Genomic DNA, 26,613 nt, shown 5'->3' on the forward strand with positions numbered 1-26,613 from the left:
TTACAACTTTCCATTTTGTACAACTCAGAAACTTCCTCAATTAGGCACGTAAGTTTCCTGTTACATATCTCTTTCCTTTCTTCTCATCTTCAAGACTTATTTAAGCACAGTTATGCAGAGCTCTCAGATGCCAAACCAGACTTATTTTCATTTGTGGTACAAATAAGATGTAAAAGTAGTAGTATTGCTTGATACTAATGATGTATTAAGGGAGAGAAAAGACCTGATACACTCTATCAGGAAGAAATGTTTGAGTACAAAGATGAAATTTGGTTAGATTTGAAATCATTGTGTTCATCAAACATCATAAAATAAAAATAAAAACTTGAAGAATCTATTTGTACCATGTATGTCAAAGGGATAATATCCTTACACTATAAATTTCTAACAGATTAATAAGAGACTAACTCCCCATTAGAAAACTGGACAAAGGGTATGACAAGAGTGCTCAAAAGATATACAAATGAAATAAGCATATAAAAATGTTTAATTTCTCCCTAATAATCAATAAAATGATGTTTTACCTGTCACCTTGGCAGACTTTTATTTTAAAGGGAAATTCAGTGATGGAGAAGGTTCTGCGAAGTGGCTATTTTTAACATACTACAATTGGAAATGTACATTGGTACAGCCTTTCTGGAAAAGCATATCTTTTGACCCATGTTATGGCCACAGGGAACTCAAGAGGAGCTGATGGCATGGGTCAGTGAAAGAATTCTCACACCAGGAGTAGAAAACAGTTTTAGGAAAGAAAGTTTATTTTACTTCCCAAAGGAGGGAAGGGCACGACAAGAAAGGAAGACAGGAAAGTGTCAGCGCCTAGGATAGGAGGTTTGGGGTTTTTATTTGGGGGCAAAGAGAAAGAAAAAAAGTGATTGCAGCCAACTGATAGCAAAAACAGCTGTGAAAATGCTTCCTGTGCTTTTTAATTTTTTTTTTTTTTTTCTCTATGAGGCTGACTTTGTAAGTCCTTGAAATCTGGTTTTAGCAGGAACTGAAGCAGAGCTGGAGCAGAGGGCTCCCACCCCTGTTGTCCTCTTAGGGCCCTTCAAGGCTTTAAGAAGGAAACTCTTAGAGATAACAAGTTAGGCTTGGAGAGGAATTGAACCCCAGGTGTTTAATCACACAAAACAAAGGGCAGTTGTGCTGTGAGTTTTCTCTTCAAAGGGGCAATTTTGTGCTGTGAGTTTATTTCTCTTTCTGTTTGATAGTTAATTTTCCTCTGTTATCTACTTGATTAGCAAGGCCATGGTTTCAACCCACTAAATACTCTTGAAGGATTTTATCCTAAGGATGTAATTAGAGATGGAGATAAAGGCTTATATATTAGAATGTTTAATATTGTTTAGAAATAACAGCAAAAAAAATAAAATGAAACCATCCTAAAATGTTTTACAGTTGGGAAGTGGTTAATGAAGTATGATTTATCCATACTTTGAAATATTATATAACCGTTGCAAATCATATTTTAAAATAATGGCATGAAAAATACATAAGATAAATGAAAAAATAAAATATGAAACTGTACATATATTATCTATTATTTGTAAGTAAACATTCGTTTGGAGCTATTTTGAAGTATTACTTTGAACATTCTTGTACATGTTTTTTGGTAAGCATACATATGCCTTTCTTTTGGAAAAATATCCAGGAAAGGAATTGGTGGGTCATATGTATACACATATGTTCAGCTTTAGTAGGTGCTGCCAAATAGTTTTCCAAAGTAATTTTATCAATTTTCCCATCCTTGTTATGAGTTCCAGTTGCTTCATATCCTTAATCTGTGCTTGGTATGTCTGTTTTGTTTTTTCATTTTAACCATTCTGGTGGATGGTAGAGATATACTTTATAGTTTTAATTTGCATTTTCCTGATAAGTAATTAAGTTGAACACCTTTTTATATGTTTATTGGTTATTTGATTATTGCTGATGAAGTGTTTTGAAGAGGACTTTATTATCAGGAGAAAAGCATTTTATTTTTCTAGTAAGATTCCAAGTAATTACAATGATGCTATTTCAAGGACCGCACTTTAAGTAGTGAGGTTTTATTGTATGGGAGCTAAGTAAAATGATATTTGAAAGAACTTGCAGAATTTGTTGTATAGCCTCTGGCAATCTTAGAGAGTTTAAGATGAGTAGGAGAAATCTCAAAAAAGATAGAAAAGAGCTGGAAGCGATGGCTCATGCCTATAATCCTAGCACTTTGGGAGGCTGAGGCAGGAGGATTGCTTGAGGCCAGGAGTTCAAGACCAACCTGAGCAAGAGACCCTGTCTCTACAAAAAAAAAAAAAAAAAGACCAGAAAAATTAGCCAGGCGTGGTGGCACACACCTGTAGTCCCAGCTACTTGGGAGACTGAGGCAGGAAGACTGTTTGAGCCTGGAAGTTTGAGGTTGCAGTGAGCTATGATGACACCACTGCAAGCTAGCCTGGACAACAAAGCAAGACCCTGTCTCAAAAAAGTAAAAAAGATAGGAAAGAGATTTCAGTAACTTTAACTTTTTATTATATAACATATAAGACATATTCAATAGTAAAAGAATAGTAAAAATAAACCCTGTAAGTATTCATTTATCCAGCTTCCATAATTATGAATTCAATTAACCAATTTTGTTTCCTCTATACTCCCACTTTCCCCCTCCCTTTACCCATTGTAATAACTAATTTTTCTTTCTTTTACAAATTAGATGTTGCAGATTGTAATATCAATCCTAATATAAACTTAAGAATGTTTTTTAATGTGGCATTCCTACTTCTAGGAATGAATTCTAAGGAAATAGGACAAAAGGTTAAAAAGCTGCATAAATAAAGGCATTCATAGTTATTGATGTTTGTGAAAAACAGATTAAAGCAAACTAAAATCTCTAAATAATAAATAACAAGGTAAATAATAATTTATCAATCTAATAATATATAATAACTTTAAACGATTATTTTGAAGTGGAAAGAATTTTTAAATACAAGCTTTAAAAAACCACCATTTTACACGTGCTTGTCATATATTAGTCTATTTTACTTGCAATTTTCAAAGTCTCTGCTTTATTTAAAATGTATGTAATCATAATTAAGAAAGTTACATCTTGTCTTTGCAAGTTAGAATAACAGAGTTATTATTCACTATGAAAGCAATTCAGAAATCTTTTTTTTTTTTTTATCTAATTTGAAATCTTATGTTCTGCCATTCTCTGTAATTCTCACTAGTGCTGTTTGATTTTAGGAGACCCTGTAGGTAGTGTGGTATAGCAGATATTTATCCTCAGACTTTTTCTTTATCCTTAAAAAAATTTTTTTCCTTTCTCTAACATAAGAAATTTAGGTTTCCCTCTCTTGTTGAAAGTTTTAGTTTTTATAAATGAAAGTATTATTTTATTGAAGAGATATTTATTGAGAGAATACCCAAGATTACATTTACATGCATGAGAAGAATGCCTGTTGTTTACTAAATAATCAAGTTATGAAATCAGGCCAGGCAATTTTTGAGTGGGTGTGTTTGTTTCCATTATTTTTTTCTGTTTTGCAAAGCAGCCACCATCAATTTTATCAAAACAGAGTTTCTAAGAAATATTAGTCTGTTTTAAAATACAGTGACACTATCTAGAATTCCCTTCCATTTGACTTTTTTTAAGACATCTTGAATTTATGACATCTCAAATGCTTTATCGGTATGATCTCAGAAACATGGATTTTCATTGCTCTTCAGAAACGGAGCTGGACTAAAAACAAGATCATCTATTCATTTTTTAATTACAAAGATATCACTTCATTAAAATGAGCATCTGTTTGCTGAGATATAACTTGTCTCTTTTGCCAGTCATCTCTATTTCATGAACTGAATTAAATGGTGCCAACATTTTCTCTCTTGGGGGTTTTATGTCTATATTTCGACTTAGGATCATTTTGCCCTTTTTGTCATATTCTACTTGCTGTTTGTAATATAGATTTGTTCATACACTGCGTTGTACAAAAACGAGGCATTGTCCTTAAGTACAAGTGTTTTCTCTTGCTAATTCATATTTATTTGAAAAAAGTAAACTTTTCAAAAACTCAAAAATTTTTTTAACTCTTTTGTTATGTGTGGTTATATCTCAACATTTTGTAATGTCACCCTGTTTTATTTTGATAATTTGCTTTTATTAGCTTTTTAAACTCATGACACTGTGTTTTTTTTTTTTTCATTGTCCTGCAATTTCAGAGCATGTAACTTCTAATGCCAGCGATAGTGAAAGTAGTTACCGTAAGTGTTTTAAGTTACTTATTCTTTTGCAATCTCAAGTAATATATGTCCTTTGAGGGGTGGGGGGTTCCTTAGTGATATGTTCTAAAAACTGAAAATTAGATGATCAATATTTTAAAATCAGAGAGACCCAAGTAAAATTCTGTATGTGAAAAATAAAATTATGCTACATAGACAGAGGTTAATTTACAAAATTTTAATAAAATACTAAGATCCTTTTTATAAATAGTGTTATTTGTATACACAGTACCTATGTGTGTATATGTGTATATTTTTATAAGAAAATAATATATAGTTAAATGGGGGTAAATTATGTTAATATTTTGACATTTTGTTTAGTGATTGTTTTTAATCTGAGCACTAAAATAATAGTTTTCAGTAATGCTAAATTATAATTAGCTTGATTTCCTTTCTTATTCTCAGTCAAGTCATTGTTTATCACCAGCTCTTGGTGAACATAAGAAATGAGGAAGGAAACATTTTCAATGATAGCTCAAAAAGTAATACTGATTTCTTTTTCGTGTTTTATATTATATTCTCGGTATTATTAAGTGAACTATACAAGCATATGATGTTTTTAAACAGATTTGGGCATGGGAGAAGGGGAAAGTACATAAATATAATCAGTTGTAGCACCTTAAAAATTAAAATTGCTTTTCTAACTTTTTTTTTACTGCTGTCTAATATGAAAGTAATCTTGATTACAGATGAGTATGGCTGCTCAAAAGGTCCATCCTGTTAATATCAGTCCCTAATATTTTTTCATGTTGACAATATATACTTTTAATCCTCATTTCATTTGGTTGGTTGTTTTTTCTACATAATAGTTACTTAATGATTTTTTTGGTGTGGGAATATGATTTCTTGTATTTCAGTACTTTATTAACTTATAACCAGAACCCACTGTAGAGTAGTTGAGTGGCTTTCTAGACTAAAAAGAGGTAATGAAAGTATATACTGTCTCACCATTTGCATGAATTATTAAGGTGTGCAATATTCAAACTGCATGTTTCTGCTAGTATGTAAGCTGTGTTTTACATTCAGTACTTTAAAAAATAGCTTGTAAAATATCTGTTTTATATACTATGGTAATACAGTTGAAAACAAAGAAACAGGCTTTTAAAGCAGAAAAGAATATTTATACCAATATATGGTTTTAAAAGACCTGCAGTTACATGCATAAAATATAAATCCATGACAAAATTAGTGATAAAGTTGTTACAGAATCTTGATAATCAAGGATAAAATTTTCAAATACATTGTCTGATATTGATTACTTTCATTGAACTACTTGGATTAACAGTCTTTTCTAGTTTGTTTTTCTGCACGTGTGTGTGTGTGTGTGTGTGTGTGTGTGTGTGTGTGTGTGTGTGTGTGTTTGCGCGGGCGCGTAGAAGTGGCATTTTTAACTTATTTCTTTGTATTGAATTCAGATATAATTTGTAGACTTTTTTATTTAGAATATTTCCTAAGTTCTAAACCTTTACTTTAACCTTCATAGGCTATAACTTCTTAATTGCTTTTAAGCAAAATATATTTATCTCCTTTACCATCACTGTGATTCATTTTGTTTGAAGGGAAGGGTTTAGTTTTACCTAAATCTCTTTTTAAATCACATTAAATGTTAGTTTTACAAAGTTGAATTAGTGAAGTTTTCATCAATGAAATAATGACAATAATTTTACTTTTCTGTTTATAATTTTTAATTGTTAGTGATAATTATTTTTACAATAAAATGTACTCTATTAAATATTATATTTAGTGGGACCAAAAAGTAGCACATTTTAAATAGCAAATTGCCTAATATGTATATGTGTAAAACTGCTCATTAAAGTATTAATCTTTAAAAGATTTAATAGTTCTTATTTCTAGATAAAAAATGAATAGCACATACTCAAAGTCACAAATGAAGATTTTACATAGATTTGATTGTAATCTGTGAAAAACAATAACAGAACAATAGTTATTTAGCCCATTTATATTTTATTTTTCACTTACCAAAGTTATCCTTATGACTTTGTAATTTGCCACTTTTTTATTTTACTAAATCTTGCCACAAATAAAGTACTTTTTTCTACATCTCTGCCATTTATATGGCAAAGTTCTAGTAATGTATGTTATGTATGAAAAATTAGATAAGCAGTAATTATACTGATTTTCTCATTTGTGCTTTAACTTTCTAATAGGTGGTCAAGAAGAATATGTCTTATCTTATGAACCAGTGAATCAACAAGAAGGTTTGTGAAGCCTGTTGATGTTTTATAATCTTCTAGAAAAATATATCACTTAATTTGGAACATAAAGGTTTAACTCATACTTCAAAAAATGCTATATTATAATTTTACTGTATGTTTTTTACTATATGTATATATGGAGAAATTTACTATATGTATTTTATGAAATATAACTGGTTTAGGCCATAGTATATTAGAGTCTAGTCATTTTATATTGGCTATTCTATATTGGTGTTTTATTTCCTAAGCAGCTTTTTTCTAGTGTTCATGTTAGTATCACTATCCTTCCAGTAACTCTTTTTGAAAACTCTTGGAAGCATCTTTGACCTCTCTCTGTTCCTCATCCTCCTCATCCAGGAAGTTCTAGGTCCTGTTTGTTCTATTAATACTTCTATCAAATCTTCTTATTTATGACCTTCTTTTCATTCCTCCTACCACAGTGTTCTGATTCTCACTACCAATCTCCCTTCTTCCAGCATGATCCCTTACAACCCAGTGTATACACTTGTGTTAGATCATCTTTTTAGTTTGACGCAGTGGCTCATACGAGTACTCCCAGCACTTTGGGAGGCCAAGATGGGAGGATCACTTGAGACCAGCCTAGACAACATAGCAAAGCACCATCTCTACCAAAAAAAAAAAAAAAATTATCTTTCCAGATCACTACTGTGATTATATTACTTCCTACACCCAGTTTCTTTTCCGCCCTTCTTTATTCTGCTTCCTTAACAATTTCTACTTCAAAAACCATCAGTAAAACACTGGACTTGGTTCTCTCATTTGTAATGAGATGGTGTTAGCAATGTAAAGAAACATTATCTGCTAAAATGCTAAATTTAACTTGGTTAAATTATCAAGTGTGTGACTTTTAGCAGAAGGTGAAGTCAAGTTTAAGATTTTAGCAAAGGTTTATGAAATAGCAAGTTAGGCATCTTTGGATAATGGTAGAGTGGGTTGGAGAAAAAAGAAAAACAATTCTTCTTAACAGTTAAGGATATTTTTGTTCTCTGGTAAAATAAAATACCTTGGTATTTGTTGAATGTTTATTCCTTTTAACATGTAGCTTTTCTTTATAGTTAATTATACTCGACCAGTGATCATATTGGGACCTATGAAAGACAGGATAAATGATGATTTGATCTCAGAATTTCCCGACAAATTTGGATCCTGTGTTCCTCGTAAGTAACCAAACAAAAACTCTTAATTATTGTTCTTAACATTTCCTGTCATCCCATGTGGGAAAAGTAAATATAACCTTGATTAATGGTTTACACTTATTTTATTAATTACTCTTCCATCCTCCATATTATTGTTCTTTCTCAGATTTAAATTAATCTGTTTTGTTGAACGTTAGAGAACAATGATATAAGTAGAAATGGATCTCTTGTGTTTTTTTATATTAAACACTTCCCCAAGTTCTTTTCTTTTAAAGATACAACTAGACCAAAACGAGATTATGAGGTAGATGGAAGAGATTATCATTTTGTGACTTCAAGAGAGCAAATGGAAAAAGATATTCAGGAACATAAATTCATTGAAGCTGGCCAGTATAACAATCATCTGTATGGAACAAGTGTTCAGTCCGTGCGAGAGGTAGCTGAAAAGGTAAGCATCAAAGTAATCCCAGATTATAATTTATAATGAGATATGTCTTTGACAGTATGGAACAATGATGGGATAGAAACATGAAAAAATATAGGACAGATCATATAATATTGATTATGAATTTATTGTTAGCAATTCATTTAACCAAACGTTTAATTTTAGGTGGCTTAGAAAAATACATGCAAGATAGTTAAAGAAGGTAGACAAAATGAGAACAGAAATGATAACACAAATCTAAGAGTGAAAGTTACTATTTTAAGGTCATTTGCTAGAGATAGACTTTGGTTCTAGCCTTCCAGCATGTAACATAATTAAGGGGCTAAGATCAGCAATGTTTACCAATAAAAATGAAGGAGATGTTCAAAATAAGAAGATAAGCATAGTTGTTCCTGGTAATAAGATAGACAGAATTTCTCCTCTGTCATTTAAAAAGACAAAATTACTCAGGAACACTGTAACAGTAACAGATTTTCTGAAAGCATCCTTCAGGGTAGTCTGATGATCTATTGACATTCAGTTAAAACAGTTTTATGGGAAGGCCAAAACGGTGTACCTCCAGGCATACTGCTATGCTTAATCACCCTTTAAGCCTAGAAAATAAATATCCATAAATTCTTTTATACCTTCAAAACTAATAGTTTAAGACTCAATCATGAAATGCCAACAAGAACAAAACAGTAATTCAACATGTCAATTTTCTATGTGTAAATGCTACTTTTTCTATCAGAAGTTTATTTAATTCGGATTAGTTTAATTTTGGGGGGGGAAATGGCAATATCCCACAAGTGATAGCAAGGATTTGGAGAAATGGAAAATCTTGGATATTGTTAGTGAGATATAAATTAATAAAGAGTCTTTGGAGAACAGTTTAGCAGTACCTAATAAATGTGCATACATACCCTATGGTTACATACATGCATACCTTCTTGATAGCTAAATACAGATTTACACACAAGGAATGTACATATAAGTACGTTCATAGTGTAATAGTGGAAAATGGAATGGGAATAAATAATTAAGTGTTATTTATTATGTGGTGGGATGTAGCAGCTAGAATGAATAAACTAGTATATCCACTAGTTAGGTATTGTATCCACATTGATGAATCTCAAAATAATGGTGAATGAATCAAGTTGCAAATGATACGTACAGTTGATATTATTTATGTAAATTTTTAAAAATACAAAACAGCTTGTATATACTTAATAAACATAAAAACATGCATGGAAATGGTACATACATACTTCAGGTAAATATATATAGCCACTATCCAGTGGTTACCCTTTGGGAGGAGAGGAAAGGAAATTGGAGCTTTAGCTTTCAGCGGAATGTTCATTTATTTAGAAACCACACCCTCAGCCTAACTAAAAGACACATAATATCTAAACTTTAAATTACTGATAAATAGAAAAGTAAATACCAAATCCCAGCAGACTATTTCCTGTGCAAACCTTATAGAGATTGAAAGCAGTCTAGGAAAACATGCATGAAAAAGAAAAGACGAAAGCAAACAGTAAGCCTAAGATTGAGTGATCTAAAAATCACTGCCAGAAAGAGAAGGTCCACCCTAAGTGTAAAATTACTGAAAAGAAGTCCTGCTAGATCAGAGTAGGGAAGGAATCTGAAAGCACACCAGGGACTCAAAGAGAGGCAGTTTTGGAAGGGTAACTCTTCAGGGGAGAAAAAACTAAAAAGAGGTTGATACCTTAACAAAACTGTCAGTACAAGACAAAGAAAAAAAATAATAAAGGATATAGAAGACTTAAACAATATAATCAATATGAAATATTAAACTCTGATAATAGAGAATATACCTTTTCAAGCTCATAAGGAAAATTCAACAAAAATAATCATATATTAGTTTCCATAGAAAATATTAGGAAGTTCCATAAAGTAGTAATATTATAAATAACACTGATCACAGTATAGTAAAGCTATGAATTATTAGGAAATCAAAAACAAAAAGGCAGAGCTAACTAGAAATTTTCTACCAGAAAATTGAAAAGGAAGGAATACTTCCCAAGCATTACCTAGATTTCGAAACTTAACACATTTCAAAAAAAAGAAAACTACAGACCACTATCCTTCATGATCATAAATGCCAAAATTTTAGCAAATTTAATATCTTGTAAAAAGTATAACATGTCTTAACCAAGTAGGATTTATCCAATGAATGCAAGATAAATTTAACATTAGAAAATCAGTGTAATTCTTACCATATTAAACTAAAAGAGAAAAGCCATATGATTATTTCAATAGTGCCAAAAAGCATTTGACAAAATCCAAAATCCATTCTTGATTGAAAACCTCTCCACAGACTCTGAATAGAAAAGAAATTTCCTCAACCTGATAAAGTACATTTACAAAAAAAACCTATAGCTGGCATCATACTTAATGGTTTAAAAAAAAATCAATTATTTCTCCCAAAGTTCAGAAACATGTCAAGACTGTCTACTTTGACCACTTGTTTTCAGCATTGTATTAGAGGTTCTAACCAGTGCAATAAAGCAAAAGAAAGAAAGAAAGTAATCCAGATTAAAAAGGAAGAAGTTGTCTTTGTTTGCAGATGTCATGATTCTCTGTGTAAAAAAATCTCATTGAATCTACAAAAAAGCTACTAGACTAATATTAAGTTTACCAAGGTTGCAGAATACAAAATCGTTAGACAGAAATTAATCTTGTATCTATATACTAGCAGTGAAATAGAAATTAAAGTTTTAATAATAAACAGTATTATTTATAGTAACTTCAAAAATATTAAATACATATAAATATGATAAAAGATAACACAGATCTGTACACAGAAATCTACAGTGTTATCAAAAGAAATTTTTAAAAACTTTGAGGCCAGGCACGGTGGCTGGGCGCCTGTAATCCTAGCACTCTGGGAGGCCAAGGCGGGAGGATCGCTCCAGGTCAGGAGTTCGAGACCAGCCTGAGCAAGAGTGAGACCCTGTCTCTACTAAAAAAAAAATAGAAAGAAATTATCTGGACAACTAAAAATATACAGAAAAAATTATCCGGGCATGATGGCGCATGCCTGTAGTCTCAGCTACTCTGGAGGCTGAGGCAGAAGGATCACTTAAGCCCAGGAGTTTGAAGTTCCTGTGAGCGAGGCTGACACCACAGCACTCTAGCCCAGGCAACAGAGCAAGACTGTGTCTCAAAAAAAAAAAAAAAAAAAAACCCTAAATAAATGGAGACATATACTATCTTCATGGATTGAAAGACTCAATGTGATTTAAATATCAGTTCTCTCCAAATTGAGGTTCTAGGCTTAGTATAACCCCATTCAAAATCCCAGCATATGTTTTTGTAGAAATTGGCTTACTAACTCTAAAATTCATATGGAAATACAAAAAACCTAGAACAACTGAAACAGTCTTAAGAACTAAGTTGAAGGATGCACACTATTTGATTTCAAGACTTATTATTAAAAGAACAATAATCATGGCAATGTGGTATTGTCATGAAGACAAACAAATACATTGAAGGAACACATTAAAGAATCCTGAAATAGGCCAGGTGCGGTGGCTCCCGCAGTGAGCTATGATCATGCCACTGCACTCTAGCTGGGATGACAGAGAAAAACTGTTTCAAAAAAAAAAAAGAATCCTGAAATAGACCCACATATATATGGACAAAGGTGCAAAGGCAATTCAGTGGAGAAAGGGATAGTCTTTAAACAGTACCAGAACAACTGACTAGCCACACCTTTTACCATCTACAAAAATTAACTCAAAGTGAATCATAAATGTAAAGCCTAAAAGTGTAAACCTAGAAGAAAACATAGGAGAACGTCATCATGATTTTGGGTTAGGCAAAGATTTCTGAGATACTGTACCAAAGACACAGTCCATAAAAGAAAGAAAAGGTAAATAGGATTTTATCAAAATTAAAACTCTTGAAAAAAACAGTGTTAATAAAAAGACAAGCCACATAGTAGGAGAAAATATTTTCAAATCATTTATCTGATTTTAAAAGCTTATATCCAGATTATATAAAGAACTCTTACAACACAACAATAAAGAAAAATAACCCAATTTAAAAATGGGCAAAGGATTTAAATGGTACCAAGCACCAAAGAAGTCTTTAGAGGAAGAAGATATACAAATGGCAAATAAGCACATGGAAAGGTGCTCAATATCATTAGTCATTAGGGAAATGCAAATTGAAACCATAATGAGGTACTACTATACACCCATTAAAATGGCTAAATTTTTTGAGACAGGGTCTTGCTCTGTTGCCCAGGTTAGAGTACAGTGGCATCATCATAGCTCACTGCAATTTCAAACTCCTGGGCTCTAACAGTCCTACCTCAGCATCCCAAGTAGGTGGGACTAGACGGTGCACCACCAAGACCACTTTTTTTTTTTTTTTTTTTTTTTTTTTTTTTTGGTAGGGACGGATCTCACTGTATTGCTCAGGCTGGTCTCAAACTCCTGGCCTCAAGCAATCCTCCCACCTTAGCCTCCCAGAGTGCTAGAATTATAGGTGTGAGCCACTGCGCCAGGCCAAGAGTGGCTAAATTTTTTTAAATTGACCATAGCAAGTTTTGGCAAACACAGTGGAACAAATACAACTGTCACACTGCTTATGGGAATATAAAATGATACAACTTTGAAAAACAGTTTAACCATGCATCTAACATATGATCCACTTCTAGGTATTTCCCCAAGAAAAAGGAAAGCATATGTATATACAAATACCTGTACATGAATGTTCATAGCATCGCTGTTTTTAGTAGACAAAAACTGGAACAATCCAAATGTCCCTCAACCAGTGAATGGATAAACAAAGTGTGATATATCCATGCAATGGAATACTCCTCAGCATTAAAAAGGAATAAACTATTGATATATACAGCAACATGGTTGAAGCCCGAAATAATTATGAGTGAAAGAAGCTGGACAACGAAGGAGTATAAACTGAATGATTCTACTTATATAAAGTTCTAGAAGTTTCAGTCTAATCTGTAGTAACAGAAAGCAGACCAATGTTTGTTGGGGAGGGCTGGAAGGAAGGTATTATAAAGACACATCAGGAAACTTTTGGGGGTGATTGATACATTTATTACCTTGATAGTAGCGATGATTTCAGAGTGTATATACATGTCAAAATTTATCAAATTGTGTATTTTAAGTATGTGCAGTTTATTGTATGACATGTATGCTTTAATTAAGCTACTTTTTAAAAAATTAACAGTCCTCTTGGTGCTTTGGGGGAAAGTTTTAGATCCTTTCTGAATTATTTAAATTTTTTTTGTCACTGACATATATTCTTTTTATAATAATAAAAATTTTTTAAATGAAATTTATAAAGTAGGTAGAGTATAGAAAAACAGAAAATCTAAAAAAATTAACACAACAGACAAGCTACCAGCTAACCTGGTTTTTTTAAAAAGGGAAAATCACAAATAATTGAAACAGGATTAGCTATTAAAACATTATAAGTAAAATCATAAAAGACTACTTTGTACATCATTATATAAATAAATTTGAAAACTTGGATAGATGGATAATTTCCTTAGAAAATACAGTTTATCAAAATTGACCTATTAGAGGTAGATTAATCAGTTTCTTTAGAAGAAAAACAGCAAGTTATTAGGGAACTACTCCACAAAAAGCAGCAGGCCCAGATGCCTTCACAGGGTAAGTCTACAAAATCTTCAAAGGTTAAATAGCTTTAAAGCTCCATAAACTATTCAAGAGTATGAAAAATCAAGGAAAGCTTTCCCATTCTTTTTGTGAAGCAAGTATAATATTGGTGTCTATACCTGATGAAGACAGAAAAAAATCACAAACTAAAATCACAAATATTAGTGTAAAACTATTAAATATTTTAGCAAACAACTCAATATTATATTATAAATATAATATACCATGACCAATTGAGATTAAAGGAATTCAAGGTCAGCTCAATATTGGAAAATCCATAAATGTAATCTACCGTACTAACAGATCTAAAGAGAAGAATCTGAAATCCAAAAGCTGAAAATGCCTTTGGCAGAATTCAGTCTCTTTCCTGGGAAAAACGAGAGAAATATAAGGAATGATATTATTTTTAAGAAGTATAGGAGGACTGAGATGGATGAATGAATGACTAAGTAGCTATTTTTAGTTTTAAATCCTTATTGGAACAAACACAAGTCCATTATAAAATTAAAGACTATTATAAATGAGAGACTAGAGCAAAGTAGCATTTAATAAAATTAATATGTAAAAACTAATAGCCTTTATGTACCTGAACAATAACCAGCTAGAAGATAAGATGGTAGAAAAAAACCCATTTATAATATAGGAACTAGACTATAAAATTACTTAGTAAACTTAATAAGAAATACACAGACATGTGTGAGGAAACCTGTAAAACACTCCTGAAAGACACTATGTTAGGCTTGAACAATGGAAAAGATATCCCTCATTCTTGCCTAGGACAACTCAGTATTGTAAAGCTGTCAATTCTGCCTAAGTTAATTTATATGTAAACACAATCGCAATAAAAATACCTGCTCACTTTTTTATGGGCTAGACAAGTCAAATCGAAGTTCATATGAGAAACCAGGACAACACAAAAAGTAAAGCTACATGGGCCTCCAGCCCTACCAGATATTAAGGTATACTTAATATCTTTTTAATTAAAACAGTATGGTACTAGTACATGAATAGTCAAACAGACCAGGAGAATGGAAAAGACAATCTAGTAAAGACCCAGGTGCATATAGAAATACAGTGTATGATAAAGATGCCGTATCAAGTCACTGGGGCTTTTAATAATGGGCTTTTTAATAAATGATGCAGGGACAACTGGAAGAAACATAAGTTAGGTCCATACTTCATTCCGTGCACAAATATTAGTTCTAATACAATTGACAGAAGAAAACATAACCTGTACATAGGGAAGGGTTTTTTTTTAACCATGATTCAAGATTCAGATACAATAAAAGATGAATTTGACCACTTAAAAAGAAGAAAAAACTTTATGACCAAAAAGCTTTTCTAAAAAGTGTTAGAAAACACCATTAATAAGGTCAAAAGATAACTGATAGAGAAAAAATTTGCAAGAAAAGGATTTATATTCCCAATATATAAAGACTCTTAGAATAGAGACCAGAAACCCAATGATAAAAAATGGACAAAAGATGGGAATACACAATTCATATAAAAACTGCCATTATAAGAAATGATGCTCAACCTTTAGTCATTTTTAAAGAAATGTAAATTAAAGTTACACTAAAATTCCAGTTCTCACGTATCAATCAGATAGGGGAGAAAATATGAAAAGACATTTTCTTGGTGAAGCTCAGGGGAAACATACATTCAAGCATTACTGGTGGAAATGCAAATTGATACTGCCTTTTAGAGTAGAATTTGGGAATGTTTAACTTTAACCAGTATTCCACTTCTAGGAATTTACCCCAAAGATATACCCCAGTAATATGAGGATACATGTGCAAAAAGGAAAGGTATTCATTGCAGCATTGTTTATATTGGTGAAATACTGAAAACCATCTAAATGCCCAGATATAGGACAGTGATTGAATAATCAATTTTCTATCCACAATGGAGTTCTCTGCAGCTGTACAAGATACAATAAAGAGGATGTCTGTGAAATGAAATGCAACATGCAAAAGAATATCTGTGGTATGATGCCTTTCGTATATGAAAGAAGAGAAAAATAGGAAAATACACATATATCTGCAGAGTTGTGTGAAAATAAACACAGAAGGGATAAATCAGAACCTAGTGAGATTGGTAACCTACAGAGGGAAGAGTGGAAGGGATGGGGAATTTCAAATGGGGTAGAAAGGATTTGGGGGTGTAACATTTCTGTGAGTATACATTTTTGCATAACTTTGACTTCTAGAACTATGTTAACATTTTATATATTCTATAATATTAAAAATAAAATCAGGCCGGGCGCGGTGGCTCACATCTGTAATCCTAGCACTCTGGGAGGCCGAGGTGGGTGGATCCTTTGAGCTCAGGAGTTTGAGACCAGCCTGAGCAAGAGCGAGACCCCATCTCTACTAAAAATAGAAAGAAATTATATGGACAGCTAAAAACATATATATATATATATATAGAAAAAATTAGCTGGGCATGGTAGTACATGCCTGTAGTCCCAGCTACTCGGGAGGCTGAGGCAGGAGGATTGCTCGAGCCCAGGAGTTTGAGGTTGCTGTGAGCTAGGCTGATGCCACGGCACTCTAGCCCGGGCAACAGAGTGAGATTCTGTCTCAAAAATAAATAAATAAATAAATAAAATAAAAAATAAAATAAATAAAATCAACAAGGAAAGATAAGGGAAAAGCAAAATGATACACAAACAGAAATTAAATGAAGCTAACTATATTTCAAATGAATAAATTAACTATATTGAAGGCAAAGAGAGGAGTCTTAATCACAACACTTTTTTTTTTTTTTTTTTTTTCTGGAGACAGAGACTCACTCTGTCATCCTGGCTAGAGTACAGTGGTGTCGTCATAGCTCACTGCAACTTCAGACTCCTGGGCTTAAGCGATTCTCCTGCCTCAGCCTCCTAAATAGCTGGGACTACAGGTGCACACTACCACGCCCAGCTCTTTTTTTTTCTGTTTTTTGTAGAGACGGGTTCTTGTTCTTGCTCAGGCTGGTCTCAAACTCCTGGCCTTAAGCAATCCTCCTGCACCTGGCCTCCAATAATCTTGAACACAGGCTAAAGACAAAAAGATCTGTAAACAAATATTGAACTCCAATTAGTTTGTTTCTCAGAGTGATATGAGCTAATAGTTCTGAAACTAATATGTATTCTAGGGTTGAGCAAATAAGCTAATACATTGACAATAGTAGGAGCCAGGTTTGTCATTGTTGAAAATGAACTCTGTGATATTGGATTAGAGATACTAGATAATTAGAACTATGCATATAAACCCATGAATTTTCATATAGATAGACGTGTTTATGTACACACACGTTTATTTGCTCCATCCACTAAGAATGCCTAGAGCAAGAATATCTAGTGCCCAGATCTTGGCTTCTAAATATCATTCTTTATTAAAAAGATACAGAGCTCCTTGGAGAAATGGCTAATTCCAGAGCTAGAACTGGAAAAGTACCGTGAGCGTAGGGCATTTTGCTATGCTGGAAAAATAAGGAAGTACTCAAAAGAAAGATGAGAGTATGTCCAAAAAAAGACACAAGAGCCAACCTGTAGGGCCACGCACTGGCCAAATCTGGGATAATTTGAATATCAAAATAAATGATAATAACAGATTGTAACACTTAGAATAAAATAAGAATCTAAGAGTCCATAGTGATATAAATAAATACAGATGGTCCCCAACTTAGGATGGTTCAAGTTTACAATCGTGCAAAAGCAATACACATTCAGTAGAAACTATACTTCGAGTACCCATACAACCATTCTTTTACTTTCAGTACAGTATTCAATAAATTACCTGAAATATTCAACACTTAATTATAAAATAGATTTTGTGTTAGATGATTTTCCCCACCTATAGGCTAATGTAAGTGTTCTGAGCACGTTTAAAGTAGGCTAGGCTAAGCTATGATGGTTAGGTGAATTAAATGCATTTTCAACTTACAATATTTCCAACTTATAATGGGTTTATGAGACATAACTCCATCATAAGTCAAGGACACACCTGTACATGAATAAATAAATGGATAGAAGGGAAAGCTTTGCCTTATATTAGAATGTCTACTAATCAAGGTAAAGGAATGAAATTAGAAAAATCTCTTTTGCAAACTACAATGGTGATAATTGTTTCAGGCAAGAATCATCAGTGTATGCTAAAATTAATGAGTGAAAATTTGATGAGAAACAGGATATTTACATAGTTTCAAAGTGTCTTCTCCCAAAATACTTACCAGTTACAAAGACAAAAATATTAATTTTATAGTAAGAAACCTGGCAGATAAAATCTTAAACTAGCAATCAAAATTAACATCACAAGTAATGGGACAAATAGGTATCATATACCTCCTTGATATGAACTGAAAAGGACACAATATCATGCCTCTAATATACCTGCCAAAAATGTGTAACCTACCATCTGATAGTAAGGAAACAGGCAAACCCAAATTGAGCCATATTCTATAAAATAAATGTTCGGTACTCTTCAAAAATACCAAGAAAAACTAAGAGTGAGGAACTGTTAAGATTAACGGTGACTAAGGAAACTTTACAACTCAGTGCAATGTGTGATCCTGAATTGGATCCTGGACCAGGAAAATTTTTTTCCCAGTAAGGAACATTAGATGTCCAACTAGAATTATTTTGTGATTATGTAAGAGATACCATTGTTTTTAGGAAATATGAGGTAAAGGAGTATTATGTCTACAATTTACTCAAACTATTATGCACGTATATAGAAACAGAAAGCAAACATGATAGAATGTTAATATTTTAGTGTCCATTTTTTTAAATTTTTAAGCAGTCATGTAAAATACTAATATCTGATAAAAATAGATAATGGGCACATGGGTATCTATTTACTTTTATATATGTTTGGAATATTTTATAATACTAAATTTTTTATTTTAAATATACCCACTAAATTGAAATTATCACTTACTAACACGGACTCAAGCCCTTAAATTAGAAGATGCATTATGGGGGAGTACCTGACGTAAAATATGTTATAATAAAGTCTATTTGACAAATTATAAAATAAGTACTACCCAGTTTAACATGGAAATGCTCATCTATACTAAAAACCCAAATGGCCTTTGTCAGTGAATTTAAGCATGTCAGAAAAGTTGTCATTTAAATCCAGAATTGGGGTTCCCGAGTGCTAGTTTATAATAAAGTTTTTGTCAGTCCCCAGTAAAATGAGAAATAGAAAAATAGAGTAGTGATAGTAAGGTTTTACAAATTTAAATTTATTCAATTTAAAAGATTTGCCTTTATTTGAGGACTTTTACCCTCTGTTGATTATATATTCTTTTGTTGTTGTAGTTGGTTTTGTTTTATTTAGAGATAGGGTCTCTCTCAGCCAAGCAGGCTGGAGTACAGTGACACAATCATAGCTCACTGCAGCCTTGAATTCCTGGGCTCAGTTGATCCTCCTGCCTCAGCCTCCCAAGTAGCTGGGACTAGAGGTGTGCACCACCACGCCTGGCATTTTTGTTGTTGTTGTTGTTGTTGTTGTTGTTGTTGTTGTTTTTGTACTTGTTGTTGTAGAGACAAGGTCTAGCTATGTTGCTCAGACTGATCTTAAACTCCAGGCCTCAAGCGTCCATCTTTTTTTTCAAATGCCCTTTCTAGACAAAATTAAACATAGGAACCCTATTTCAATAACCATTTTGAGAGATTACTGGTCTATAAAGTCTAGGAGTATAGGAACTGTATTTTCATTCCTTTTTCAATATAATATTTATTTGGAAATGGCAAATTATTCATAATCATTATCATTATTTCATTTCCCATCTAAAATTTACTAAAAGAAATGACAAATTTGCTTAAAGTGTACAAGGATCCAAACATATCATATCCAGAATTTGCACCTATAGAAAATGGTCCTTTGATATAATTGAAAATACTTGGTTCATTTGTTTTTTTTCTTTATTTCTTCTATTTTAGGGCAAACACTGTATCCTTGATGTGTCCGGAAATGCCATAAAGAGATTACAGATTGCACAACTTTACCCAATCTCCATTTTTATTAAACCCAAATCGATGGAAAATATCATGTAAGTATAAAAGTCTAAAGCATAGCCTCTGAGTACAAATTCAGTCACTGTTGGATAATTTATTTACCCTCCCTACATCTTAGTTTCTTCATCTATAAAATGGAGATAATAATATAGTAGTATGTATACTCACCTCAAACTGTGTTGTGAGGATTAAACAAGCACTATGAGATTAAGTATCATCATCATCATCATCATCATCATCAGTATTACTAAAGGTGATGTATTAGAACTGGAAGTTTAAATAGCTACATTTGGCTAGTGGCTGCTGAACTGGGCAGTGCAGCTCTCAGGTAACCATTAAGAGAATTAAAAAATGTATAATTATTAGCTAATAGAGGGCAAAAAATAGAATCTAAATAAAAATTAAGAAGAAAGCAAATAGAAACATTGAACAGGTAGAACAAAAAGATACATAGATAGTAAAATGATATATAAATAAAGCCAAATATTTCAATAAATACACTAATGTCTATTTTGCCAGACTAAATGTTCCAATTAAAAAACAGAGATTGTCAGAATGGATGAAGAGAAAAGTAAAGAATTATTTATTGCTTTTATAAGACACACCTTAAATATTAGACTGGAAAGGTTGAAAGTAAAAGAGTAGAAAAGGAAATACCACATAAACATTAACTAAAAGTAAGCTGATTTTTATATTACTGTCAAAGTATACTTTAAGGCAAGAATTACTAGAGATAAAGAAGAGACATTTTATAAAAATAAAAGATTCAGTTTATCAGGAACATATATTTATGCATTTGTTTGTACTTAATAGCACAGTCTCAAAATATATAAAGCACAAATTGACAACTATACAGAGCAAAAAGATAATTCCAGAATCATGATGGGGGATCTTTTCACATCTGTCAGGACATAATCAAATAAGAAAACAAACAAAAATTCAGTAAGGATATGGAACAAAACAAAAACTTTACCTACCTGACATATGTTAAACACTGCACTCAACATGCAAAACACACATAGATTTCAAGTGCACATGAAGCAATTACCAAAACTGATCATATGCTGGACCACAGACTTAAAATGATTGAAAACAAATACTTTCTGACTGTAATGAAATTGAACTGGAAACCAATAATAAGAAGATAACTGGAAAAATCCTTATATTTGGAAACTAAGCATTATAATTCTGAATGAGTCAAAGAAGAAATCATAGAATAAATTAATGTTTTGAACTGAATAATAATGAAATTTCCAAGTAAATCAATTTGAGGATGTCATAACCTTGTCAAAGGAACATACACAGCCTTAAATGTTAGAAAAGAATGTTGAAAATCAAATATTAGGAAACAAAGGTTGAAAATCTAAGATTTTGAAAAATTAGAAAAATATCAGTCAAACTCAAAGAAGATAGAAGAGGCCAGGGGTGGTGGCTCACACCTGTAATTCTAGCACTCAAGAAGGCCAAGGCGGGAGGATTATTTGAGCTCAGGAGTTTGAGACCAGGCTGAGCAAGAGCGAGACCCTGTCTCTACTAAAAATAGAAAAAAAAATTAGCTGGGCAACTAAAAATAGAAACAAAAAATTAGCCAGGCATGGTGGCATGTGCCTGTAGTCCCAGCTACTCTGGAGGCTGACGCAGGAGGATCGCTTGAGCCCAGGAGTTTGAGGTTGCTGTGTGCTAGGCTGACGCCACGGTACTCTAGCCTGGGTAACAGAGCGAGACTCTGTCTCAAAAAAAAAGAAAAGAAGATAGAAGAGCAGAAATTAATGAAATAGCAAACAAACGTACAGAAGAGAGGATCAACAAAGCCAAAAGTGTTTCCTGTGAAAATATAATAAACCATTCAAATGATCCAGAAAAGAAAATAAAGAAGAAGCCATATGAATATCAAGAATGAAATGAAGTCGTGTGCATTATGGGATGTTAAAAAATACATATATTAATAATGTCTTAGAAAAAAGAATGAAAAAGGATATCACTACACATCCAGTAAACATTAAGAATGTTGACAGAATGTAACCCAGTGGAAAAATGGGCAAGGGGTTTGGACATGTCATAAAAGAGGATCTCCAGATAAACGTATGAGATGGTGCTCCATTAATCATGGAAATGCAGGTTAAAGCCACATTGTCATATACTACCACCCACACACTAGAATAGTTGAAATGAAAGAGAAAATATCAAATGTTGGCAAGGATGTGGAACAACTGAAGCTCATAACAATGTTAGGAGTGTAAATTGGTATATCCATACTGGTAAACTTTTTACAGTATCTCTTAAAACTGAACGTACACATAACTTATGACCCAGAAGTCTTATTCTTTGATGCATACTCAGTAGAAATGCTTACATATGCTTAACAAAGACAGGTACCAGGTTGCTGACAGCAGTGCTGTTCAAAATAGCCAAAAACTAGAAACTACCCAAATGCCTATCAGCAGTAGAATACATAAATAAATTATGACATATTCACAATGAAACATTCTACAGAAATGATAATGGGCAGTCTTCATCTACACGCAAAAGTGTGAAAGAATCTCATAAACATAATTTGAGTACAAAAACCTCAAACCTAAAAATAAACATATTCTGTGAGTCCAAATTTAATCATTGCTTATGGAAGTCAAATAGAGGTTACCCTTTAAGGGTGAATTAATGACTCTAGAGTGAGCACACATAGATTCTGGGGTACTAGTAGTGTTCTATATTTTGATTTAAGTACTAAGTACACAGGTATGTGTACATTTGAAAATTCATCAAGCTGTACATTTGTGATATTCTGTGTTTGAAATTTACACTTTCAAAAAAGTTAAGAAGTAGAAAAGAAAAAAAAATACAAAACCTAAATAGTCGTGTGCTTATAAAGAACTTGAATCTGTCATTAAAAGCCTTTCCACAAATAAAATACTAAGCCAGGAGGACTTACTGAATTCTACCAAAAGCTAAGTAGTAATTCCAATCTTACACAAGCTCTTCAACTAATTTATGAGCATTAATTTGATACCAAAAACTGGCAAGGACTTTATAGGAAAAGAAAATGATAAGCCAGTCTTAATCATAAGTATTAGACGCAGAGAAGAGTAGCAGGGAGGGGTGGATAAAGTGGGGATGGTTAATGGTTGCAAAAATATAGTTAGATAGCATGAACAATATTTGATAACACACAAAGTGACTATAACCAACAATAAGTTAGGGTACACTGTAAAATAACTAAAAGAGTAGAATTGGAATGTTCCTAACACAAAGGAATGTTAAATGCCCAGGGTGATAGATATCCCAATTAACCTAATTTGATTAATTCACATTGTATGCCTACATCAAAACATCACATGTACCCTGTGGAGATATATAGCTATTATGTACCCATAATAGTTAAAAAATAAAAAACTTTTAAAGTGAACATAGATGCAAAAATCCTTACCAAAATATAAGCAAAATGAATCCAACAATTAAGTTTTTAAAATAAGCTAAAATATAACAACCAAGTTGGGTTTATGCCTTGAATGCAAGACTGCTTTAACATTTAAAAACTAATTAGTGTTGGAGCTAGAAGAAAGATGACAGCGTGGGAAGCACCAGGGATCCATCTCCCCACGTAGACAACAATTGCACTCGCAGAATCTGTCTGATGCAACTATTTTGGAACTCTGAAGTCTATTGAAGGCTTACACTTCCAGGAGAAGGTTCAATAAGTTAATTTCAGCTCCTAGCATGGTAGCAACTACTCATTGCGCCACTCTCAGTCCCATAGCAGGCAGGCGTGCATGCATTCCTTGAGCAGCTTGCATACAGTTTGTGGGAATCAGAGTGGGCAATAAGGACCCTGTCCTCCAAATATCAGGGATCTGTGTTGTGATAGCTAATTCCTGCTTCTGATCATGGAGGTACAGACACACAGGGAACTATTGTTGCAAACCCCATTGCCATTGTTGCAAGCCCCTCTCCCTGAAGCTAGAGTAACTTTTAAAGATTTAAAGGGCCAATGCCTTCCCACTTCTCACTTTCTCTTTTTCCCCTTTTGGGAGCCAGACCAGGACACTAAAAAATAACCTCATATACAGGAGGGATTCAGAAAGTCACCCACCGCACATGCCTATGGAAAGGTGCAGGCTCAGAAAATACCTGGAAAGACCCTAAGTTTATACCTCAGGCTGATGCCTTGCACAGAAACACCCTATGATAATAATAAAGTTAAGTTTTAAATAAAAACAAACTGTGGAGAAGAGGAAGAATTTGATCTCCATAGTTACCATATCATAAGATTCAAATGTCCAGTTTTTGACAAAAAAATCACAAGGCATACAAAGAAACAGAAAAGTATGGTCTATTCAGAAGAAGAAAAAAAAAGAAACTGCCTTGAGAAAGACCAGATGTTATACTTACTTGGTAAAGACTGTAAGACTGTCTTAAAAATGCTGAAAGACCTAAAAGACATGAACAAAGTCAAGAAAATATGTGAACAAAATGGGAATACCAATAAAGAGATACAAAAGCTAAAAAAAAAAACAAAAAAGTTCTGAAGCTGGAAAGTACAAGAACCGAAATGAAAAATTCACTAGAGGGATTCAAAGGCAGATTTGAGCAGGCAGAAGAAAGAATCAGTAAACTTAAAGATGAGACGATGGATTATTGAGTCTGAGAAACAGGGAAAAAAAGTGATTAAAGAAAAGTGACAGAGCCTAAGGGACCTGTGAGGTACCATCAGGCTACCAACATACACATTGTGGGAGTCCCAGAAGGAGAATGGAGAGAGACAGGAGCAGAGAGATAATTTAAAGAAATAATGGCCCAAAATGTCCCAAATTTGATCAAAGACATGCATATAAACATCCAAGCAGGTTAAACTCAGAGACTCACACTGAGGCACATTTTAATCAAACTGTGAGAAGACAGAGAATCTTGAAAGCAGCAATAGAGAAGCAACTCATCACATACAAGGGATTTCCCAGTAAGATTGTCAGCAGATTTTTCATCAGAACCTTTGGAGGCCAGAAGGCAGTGGGTTGATGTATTCAAACACTGGGGGAGGGGGGAGACCTTCAACCAAGAATCCTGTATCTGGCAAAATATCCCTCAAAAATGAGGGAGAAATTAAGACATTCCCAGATAAACAAAAGGTGAGGGACTTCATTACCGCTAGACCTACCCTAGTGGTAATGCTGAAGGGAATCTTGTAGGGTGAGATGAAAGAACACTAGACAATAACTACAAAATATCAAAGCAAACATCATACTTAATGGCAAAATATTTAGGGACTAAACTTCTATATGCCCATCACCCAGGTACAACAGTAAATATCAGCTTATGACCAATTTGTTTCATCTTCCCCCCACACACACACCTCCTTGCAACTTCATTCCAGGTTATTTTGAAACAAATCCCAGACATCATATCATTTTATCCATTTATTTCAATATATATTTGGAAGATAATTCTTTATCAGAAAAATCATCACTGTAATTGTCATACTTAAAGTAATTAACAATAATTCTTTTACATTATCAAATAGTTCCAATTTTCCTAATTGTTTCATAAGTTTTGTTTATGTTTTTTCAATTTTTTTATTGTAATCAAGTTCCAAATAAGACCTATTTATGGAAGTTGGTTAAGTTTTTCAGTCTATAGATTCTTCCTCCACATCTCCCCCCTCCCACCTATTTATTTGTTGAAAAAAACAGGTAACTTCTGCAAAATTTTCCCCAGACTGTACTTTCTGATTGCCTTCTCATGGTGGTGTTCAATATGTTCATTGTCCCCCTTATTTTCTATAAGTTGGTAGGTAGATCTATAAGTCATATTTTAATATAAAATTTTCATCAAAGTCAAAAATGTCACAGATTAATGCTTAGGGTTTTTTTTTGGCTTCTTTAAGCCAATGAAGAATGTGTTGGAACCCTTCTGTCATTCCAAGTATGAGGCAACATATTCAGTGACTGAATCTGCTTTTTAATGACATTCATATTTTCAGCAGAGCTCAACTTTTCATGATTGTATGTTTTATGTCTTTTTTCAAAAATTATTATAATGTGGTAATTACTGATTTCTAAATTTATTTGCATAGGGAAATGAATAAGCGTCTAACAGAAGAACAAGCCAGAAAAACGTTTGAGAGGGCCATGAAACTGGAACAAGAGTTTACTGAACATTTCACAGGTTGGAACCATGTGTTACAGTGCCCTTTATGATAGAATTTTGCTTTGAATCCATATAAACTGACCCATTCAAAAGAATTCTGAACTATGCCTACATCTACCAGTAGTAACTAGAACTGCCATTTTCAGAATAAACTCTTAAGGTCCGTGGTTTTGTCCTGTGGAGAATTCATCTAGCATAGACAGTGGTGATGAGGAATCTTGAAATTTAGTGTTTCTTAGGTTATTGATTAGAACAACACGTACAGGAATAATTCCTACTTGACCAAAGGAAAAATAGATTTAGATATTTGGTTTCTTCTATGCAATTCTGTTTTTCTCTTATCCTTTGTAAATATTGACCTATTTTTTTCCAGCTGTGTTGAGGTATCATTGACAAAATCTGTATATATTCAAGGTGTATAATGTGATTTGATATACATATACATTGTGAATTGATTACCAGAATCAAGTTAACGCACTTATCACTACACATACTTACCATTTTGTGTGTATGTGGTGAGGACACTTAAGATCTACTCTTTATTAATTATTGTCACCATGCTATACATTAGATCCCCAAAACTTATTCATCTTATACCTCAGAGTTTATACCCTTTGACCAACATCTCCCCATTTCTCCTACCCCACAGTCCCTGGCAACCACCATTCTACTCTGTGCTTCTAGGATTTCAACATTTTTAGATTTCACATATACGTAAGATCATATAGTATTTGCTTTTCTG

The 26,613-nt window shown here is 32.9% G+C and overlaps 1 protein-coding gene across 9 annotated transcripts in view; it reads left to right on the forward strand.

Moving 5' to 3' along the window:
- DLG1 (discs large MAGUK scaffold protein 1) overlaps positions 1-26,613 on the forward strand; it is a 276,957-nt gene that overhangs the window by 244,985 nt on the left and 5,359 nt on the right. For all 9 annotated transcript variants that reach the window (XM_045539998.1, XM_045539999.1, XM_045540001.1 and 6 more), the window contains 6 exons: positions 4,192-4,233; positions 6,420-6,470; positions 7,544-7,645; positions 7,900-8,072; positions 19,659-19,768; positions 25,798-25,889. In XM_045539998.1, the coding sequence (XP_045395954.1) occupies positions 4,192-4,233; positions 6,420-6,470; positions 7,544-7,645; positions 7,900-8,072; positions 19,659-19,768; positions 25,798-25,889 (570 nt within the window). The remainder of the gene's footprint in view (positions 1-4,191; positions 4,234-6,419; positions 6,471-7,543; positions 7,646-7,899; positions 8,073-19,658; positions 19,769-25,797; positions 25,890-26,613) is intronic.

Source organism: Lemur catta, chromosome 1 (assembly GCF_020740605.2).
Source record: "Lemur catta isolate mLemCat1 chromosome 1, mLemCat1.pri, whole genome shotgun sequence".
Taxonomy (NCBI): Eukaryota; Metazoa; Chordata; class Mammalia; order Primates; family Lemuridae; genus Lemur; species Lemur catta.